We start from the raw sequence: 7,977 nt of genomic DNA, 5'->3' as shown, positions 1-7,977 counted from the left end.
GGGGGTAATTTAGCTGCTCATTGAATATGACCCACAAACACAAATGAATTAATTGATTAGTAATTGTAATTCGGCAGGTACGATACGCCTGTGCGACATGCGCGCCGCGGCGCTGTGCGACCGGCACGCGAAGCTGTTCGAGGAGCCCGAGGACCCGCACGCGCGCTCCTTCTTTTCAGAGATCATCTCCTCTATATCCGATGTCAAACTCTCCAACAGCGGCAGGTAATGAATGGTCTACAGGCGTTGCGAAGCTCTTTCAAGAGTTAGCTTTCATGTATTATCTCTATTCCCGTACGTCAAGCTTGTCAACAGCGGCAGGTAATGACGGATTTAAAATTGCGTTATGACGAAGTTCTCTTAAGAGGTAGCTCATTCTAATGGATGATCTTATGAATATCCGAAGTCCAAGTTCTCCAACAGCAGCAGGTAATTATTTAAACATGGTGCGGTGATCGTGGAGGGTATGCCAGCCATTTGACTTTTTTCTGTAATTTTTGTTACACTAATTAAAAAATAGGTAAAAAGAAAATTCTAACAAAGTATGAACTAAAAAAATATATGGTCGCACTCTATGTATAACTTTGTTACTCGATGTCCAGCTTTTCAAAAGCTATGTTACCTTACCTTAAATCTCAAAGGAGAGACGCAAAATTTGAAGAAAATGACATTACCATTTTTGGTGGCGTTATACAAGAAAGACACCGAACGGCGTTCGCATTTGCTAAACTCCTATGTGTCAGTTTGAATTACAAAGCTTTAATTTTAATATTTTTTTGTTTCAGATACATGATGTCGAGAGATTACTTAGGTTTAAAAGTATGGGATCTTAGGATGGAAACAAAACCTGTAGAAACATATCCAGTGAGTATATTTCTTAGAAATTCTTAAACTAACAATTCGAATACTGACAATGGGTAGGTAAGATGACAGAAGATTAGGTTGAGATTGCCTATTAAATCGAAGTAGGATAGAACGTAATTACCTTTTTCTTTGTCATAGTCGAATAGGTTAAGAATTGGTTTGAGAATAGACCTTTTTTAGTCATTTAAATTATTAAACAACATCATAAACGTTGCTCTGATTCCAAAGTAAGTAATTACATAATTTGTGTTATGAAAATTGGAAACGACAGTACCACAAACACCTAGACCCATTACAAAATAAAAAAGTTTGTTCTTTTACGGCCGGGTAACGAACCCGGAACGTCAAATATGGCGACACCATGAAAACCGGTATGCAAGCCATTCGACTACGGAGGACGTCAAAAATATTTGTTCTTTGTAGTAAGGACTATTTTCAAAATTTCTCCCAGAAGTTACTCTTTGGCATTGTTTTTCAAACTGTTGACTATGTCCGACTAAAATCTGCATTTTTGTAGGTACACGAGTACCTCCGGTCGAAGCTGTGCTCGTTATACGAGAACGACTGCATCTTCGATAAGTTCGAGTGCTGCTGGAGTGGCGACGATCAGCGTCTCATGACCGGCTCTTACAATGGTTTCTTTAGGTGGGTACCACTACTACGGTTACAGCTACTATTATGAATGAAACGCCTTACTCTTAAATGTTACAGTACCATTAACTGAAAATTTGGGCTTCGACAGTTATTCAGTTTGGCAGAGTTGGCGATTGCTTTATTTCAATGTATTATGTATAACGTCGTCTTAGACTGCATACTCCGTATGTAATTTGAATATACTTTTTCAAGAATTGTATTTAAATTAAATGAATTATACCCTGTTTGAATACTACATTACTCTAATAAAATACAGTTTTGCTTTCACAAAAAACCGTAGTTGAGTCGAATCGTAGTAGATGACGGCGATAAATAGGTATACTACATTTTACAAACAAGTCAAGCTCAAGGCAAGACGGAGAGGCTAAATAGCTCGGCAAAAAACTTTTTCCAGTTTGGCGAGTCTTCTGTAAAATGTGTAACTTAAAAAAATGTGAGTGTCGCCATGTTGACGTTGTCCACCGCGTGCGCAGGCTGTTCGAGCGCGGCACGGGCGGCGCGCGGCGCGGCGAGCTGACGCTGGAGGCGTCGCGCGACGCCGCCGCCAGGCCGCGCCAGCCGCTGCGCGCGCGCCGCGTCGCCACCACCGCCAAGAGAAAGAAGGTACACCTTTCGCCGTCTACAGTTATTCTCTTTCTTATCTTCTCTGCTCCGCAGTTGCATGCTGTGTTCATTTTTTTATACAAATGTAAGTGCGCATTTGACGTGATGGAAAGTGACGATGAGGTCGACGATGGAGCATACACACCTAAATAATGCCTATTCACTCTCGCCTTGAAAAGGTCCAAGTTATAACGTTCAGGGAACAAGTCTGCAGGCAGGGAATTCCACTCCATATCCGTTCTAAGTTACGTACGTTTCTGAATGTTCTCCGTCGACATCCGTCCGAAACAATTACTATAATAAAAGATGCATCATGCGAATGAAGCATCGAGTATATAACCAGAAATAAAGACGAAATATCATTTAATTTATTTGAAAACTATTCTGCCATACTGTTACTGTGACAACTGCGCTCCGATTGGCCAGCCCAAAATCGAAACAATTGATGGATGTCGTCAATGGGTGTTGTCAATTGTCTCACTTCAAATCGACCAGTTAACTTGAGCTTTGCTATAATGGACGAAAATTGCAAGATTACATATTTAATATTTAATTACCGGTGAAATTTGATTCCGTTTGTTTTATAGTTAGAGATGTTTTGCAGTTTTACTCCACACCACCGAATGGAACAGCACGCCATTGTTAGACATATTATCTTTATTACAATAAATACAGAATATTTTTGGAATATACGGAGACGTACACACAGGACAGTTGTTGGCGCTGTCTATATTTCAGTGCAAACGAGAGTTGATATTTATAAGTGAAGTATCACTGATGGGTTACAAGGAAAGTATGGCCCTTATTTCGTCTCTATTTCTGGTTATATACTCGATGGAACGAAGCTTCTTACTTGTCCTTTGATTTGGTCGAGTATTACTTAAATGACAATAATTGTTTCGGACGGAGAACATTGGACCAACGTGACAAACTATGACTATAAAATAATAATAAAATGTAATATGTATCTCAACTCATCAATAAATAATTTTTGAGTATAGGATGAGACTATAGTGATGTGAGATAAAAAGCCACCTCAGCCAAGTGGCGGAGTATGTACCAGCGGCTCTGATATTTAGCTACAACCAGCCCCCGTAGCATGGCTACGCATGATAGTCGCGATAAAATTGAAATAAGCGTAGCGTATTGGCTGTCTCAATCAGATCTAATTTAGATAGCCAATAGCGGGCGCTTATTTCAATTTTATCGCGCGCGTCGCGGTTTAATAAAAGATATATGGTCTTAAGATATTATCCACAAAAAAAAAAAAATCATAAATAGTATGAGCGTTTGCATACTGCATCCGATTTGTATTCTTTTCGAATCCGAGACTATTCAAATCTAGAAAACTCGACCCACTTCGGATGTCGCTTGTGTACTATGTCCGGTTCGAATCCCAGAAAATACGAATATCGCATGTACACCTTGAGATAAAATGATCCTTGTGACATACAATGTAATACTTGAGAAGTCTGGTATTAATTGGATTTCAGATCATATTATATATTCATAATAACTTAATTTCTAGGATGAGATTAGCGTGGACTGCCTGGATTTTAACAAGAAAATCCTGCACACGGCGTGGCACCCCCACGAGAGCATCATCGCCGTGGCCGCCACCAACAACCTTTTCATCTTCCAGGACAAGTTCTAGCCACCGCCAATGCCGGCCCTGGGGGACGCACATGTATCCTGATACCCAAACAAATTACAGGACCGCATTCAGGTTCCATTCCACGTATCATGTAATTTTCAAAATGGTGTCCCATTTCCATTTCGAAAGCGCGGATTTAGGGTCGTGATCTATATTCCATATAAGTTACCAAACAGCGTATTAAAGGTTCTAGTTAATTTTCAAACGCATTTTATAAAAGTTCCGGTAGACGCTCAGAAGACCTCACACCGATTACACTTGATAAAAGTGGCTCTTCTTTTCCAGAATTGTATAGAAATTCACTTATTACGGTTTCAGATATTATGACAAAGAAATGTATGTTAGAAACTAGAGAATTTGTTTAATATTGCATTCAAATATAAGCTTGAACATAAACGAATAGTGGCTTGAAATCATTGTGAGCAACGAAAAATAAATAAGAAAAAAAACTTTGTGGACTATTAGAAAACGTCCTAATACCGTATTCATTAAAGATTATTTTTAATTATACCAGAAACCTCTTGACACGTTATCACTATCATAGACACAATCAACTTTGGTTAATGTTAAGAGGTTTCGTGTTAATTATAAATAACCCTGTATGAGTATAAAGCTTAGTGTGCACTAAAATACCATTAATTGTCGCAAAAGCGTCCAAAACTCAGGATGAGTTCTAAGCCTTACCTTATAAAGTTTAAACTTACATGCGTCCTTCAATAAGGGTCTGTAAACATTAAAATGAAAGTGTCACTGCCAATAGGTCATTTGTTAAAAGCCAGACTAGGAACACAAAGTTCTGGGTACGATATTCATACTCTAGAAGTGTAGTTTTCTTGAATGATAAATTTATAGTGAGATCTTGTCATTGTGAAATTTCTTAACAAGTCTAATATCTCCCACTAACAATACACACGTTGTTAGAGGAGATATTAGAGTTCCAGTGCCGTCATTTCTGGGTTAACAGTTGTCGCCTTATTGCAATTTTATAGAGCGTATACGTTAGTAAATAAATACCCGTTAAGTTAAAACTATACGCGTAAAGAAGAGAAAGCAAATCGTCCTATGAAGGTTCAAATTCAAGCGTACTCAAGCATATATATGTACATGTTAGTCGTATTGACGTCATCTGCCCCTGTAGTATACCGGTAATATACTCGACAAAGCTATTATATCCACATTTAACTGTCAAATTCGAGTGATAATTTTAAAATTTTATCACAATAGCGGATATGGCGAGCACCGTGACGTCACTTTTTCATGTCATTGCGAGCGCCGGCGACCAACGACTGCAAAAGATTAACACAGTGCCAAACGTGGCTGCAAGGTCACAGCTCCTTTTAAAATATTTGCACAGTAATTTTACCAATCTAAAAATTGAGCGCGACAAACGAGATGAAAAGACATTTTTTGTTTCATGGTTTTCGCGGCGATGATTAAACGACAAAATGTCCTTGTTATTCAAAATTTATAACAATAGTTCATTACCGAATGAGCAAACTTAGATTTATCTACTGAATTAAAAATTGTCACGGGGAGGTTTATCACACATATTCTGCCATGCTACGGCCACTGATATTAATATATTGATGGACATGCTAGCTAACAAAGCATTCATCACGATCTCGTTGACTAACAGTCAGCAACACGGCTAATAGCTACAGCATTGAATGGGATCCTTTAGGCTTTGTAGAGCGTATAACGCAAAGGGAGCACTCTTGTATTCTTCATCAAGTTATATGTAGTACTATCTGCACGCTGCATGAGGTCATACGCTCAAAGCTCTTCGTCTCCAAGACCGAATATTACTTATTTCATAGTAATTGTTTCGGACGAATGCGGACGGAGACCGACAGTAGACCTCCTGGACGTTCTAACGTGGATGCAAGGTTTATTTTTTATCACCCATCGTCTTACGTAATGGCAAATCCTTTAAAAGTCTTAAGCCTGGAATGTCAGCTACACGATCTAACGTACAAGTAGTCAGATAGTGGAATATTGTGCCGATCATATCAAAACCAAATATCGACATCACATTATGCAGAAACCTATTGGCAGATACTACATTACTGTATTTTTATGCGTATTGTGACATATTTTATGACGAAATGGTAATTGGAACATTGGTTACCAAGCCAATCGTTTAAGAATACGTCTATTGATTCTATAGATTGGTATCTGTAGACGTATGTTTTAAAACTATAAATTGTCGTGTTTTACGAATAATGTCAAGTAAGCTTCCTGACTTTTAAATTATCATGTTTGTTGCAAAATACAAATGTTTTTTACCACGTAAAAGTATGCTTAATTATGCTCAATAAGTTAGGTAAAACAATTTAAATATCGTTTAGGACTGTGTCTGATTGTAGTACCGAGAAAAGATACATTTTCACTGCAAATTGTTGAATATAAGCTTTGGATATAAAGACACTTGTACATTTTAAATCCCAGTGAATATAATGCACATACCGTTTTAGCGACGTTTGAATTAGTCCATGTCACAAATTCTCTTAAAATATGTCGCAACACTAGTTAGAACTTACAATCAAACTGATATAATTTATACGCTTTTCATACTTAAGGTTCTAAGCGTAAAGTAAGTATTTATTAATGAAACACTTAACATAAGATGCTTGACTTGAAATGAGATTAGGTAGGATAATAAAAAATGTTGAAATAGCTAAATTGACGCTTCAAATGTATTCAATGTTCCGACTAATCGTGACCAAAACGAACCTGCGTATAAGACAGCACAATCATCTATAATTTCCAATGTTTACATTGAGTGAGCTACTTGCATATTATTAACGTACTCATTTAGTTATTGGGTAAATTTCAGGTTAGTTTTCTCTACCTAATTCCGGAGGCAATTTTTAATATTTAAGTATTTGAGTATATTATCGAGAAATATTAAATAATATTTCAAGAGACTAAACTCGAATAGTAAATAATAGTTGTTGTTAATAAAAATTGCCCCCGGAATTAGGTAGAAAAAGTTATTGCCCTTTACTAAAAGGGGCACTTAATATTTTTAAAATTTCAAACTGGACCAATGTTTTTTTTAATCTACAGAATGATTGCTTTTCTAGAAACGTTGTTCGTTTCACCCGAAGGACAGATAGGACAGATACTTAAACCATTTTCCAATTTCGCAGATATTTTTTAAACTACAGTTACACGCAGAGGTGTAATTTTATGAAATGTCGTACACTTGGAGCGTCAAAATAAATCGGTATTAATAATTTTTACTGAATTTATTAATATCGACTAACAAGATCGGGTTTTGAACCATTTAACTTAGAATAGAAAAAATAAAATACAAAAACCTCTAAAAGACTCTAAGTGAATGGAAAATAACCTCATACGTAAATAACCTAACGCGTTCCCGTGGTATTGATTTAGTAGGCTCTCGAACCTTACCATATATGTAATGGTTTTGTTACTTTATTTATTATTTTATGTACTTTGTGATTGTTTATCAAGTGAACTCAAATCGGGACCGATGATGGTATCCCGATGTGTTTGTTTTTTGAGAATGTTAATTTGTCTTGGTGGAATAATGAACTTGACAAGAGCTGCAATGTTTTTTTAACTAACGATTAAGTAACGATTTTATAAGTAGTCTTTTTGTCATTAACATTTTTCTATTCAGTCTGTTCAAGTAATTTAATTTGTAATATTGATTTTATTGAATGCCATGATGTTTTACTGCCATGATATTCATTTACTCCACTAGTTTGTTATAATTATTAATGCAAAATAAAATAATTTGATTTGTTTTAATTTTGCCTCCACGTTGCGTTTATTCAAGGAATTTGGTGATGCACAAGGCAACCGACTTAAATTCAAGTTCATTATCTACAGGCACTTACTTGCAACAAAACACTATGTAACTTGCATAATCTAAACGCGCATTTCTTAAAAGAGAATTGATAATATTCCACCAAGGCTTACTATCTATACGATATCTTTCATGGGGATTTATTGGGCATAAAATACTTACAAGAAAAGAATTTTTCATCTCTATGTGATTTCGTTTTAAAATTATCTATAAGTAAGCTTATCAGTATCGTAAAATAAAAAAAAATGTAAATAAAGCGAACGAATGGAGGCCTGAACAATATATAAATATAGAAGTATTTTGTCACAACACTTATTGTACAGTTGTTATATATTTTGTACTTTTGTGTAAAGCTAAAATTATG

At 36.3% G+C, this 7,977-nt stretch overlaps 1 protein-coding gene across 1 annotated transcript in view; it reads left to right on the top strand.

Moving 5' to 3' along the window:
- Positions 1–3,922, top strand: part of LOC113232625 (serine/threonine-protein phosphatase 2A 55 kDa regulatory subunit B delta isoform) — an 81,275-nt gene extending 77,353 nt beyond the window's left edge. The window contains exons 6-10 of the mRNA XM_026467396.1: positions 58–225; positions 786–864; positions 1,382–1,509; positions 1,992–2,121; positions 3,650–3,922. Coding sequence (XP_026323181.1) covers positions 58–225; positions 786–864; positions 1,382–1,509; positions 1,992–2,121; positions 3,650–3,775 — 631 coding nt within the window. The 3' untranslated portion in view covers positions 3,776–3,922. The remainder of the gene's footprint in view (positions 1–57; positions 226–785; positions 865–1,381; positions 1,510–1,991; positions 2,122–3,649) is intronic.
- The last annotated feature ends 4,055 nt before the right edge of the window (positions 3,923–7,977 follow it).

The sequence above is a fragment of the Hyposmocoma kahamanoa genome, unplaced genomic scaffold (genome assembly GCF_003589595.1).
Source record: "Hyposmocoma kahamanoa isolate Upper Pololo Valley unplaced genomic scaffold, ASM358959v1 76, whole genome shotgun sequence".
Lineage (NCBI taxonomy): Eukaryota > Metazoa > Arthropoda > Insecta > Lepidoptera > Cosmopterigidae > Hyposmocoma > Hyposmocoma kahamanoa.
The sequence above is the reverse complement of the archived record's forward strand: the minus strand, read 5'-3'. Positions and strand labels throughout refer to the sequence as shown.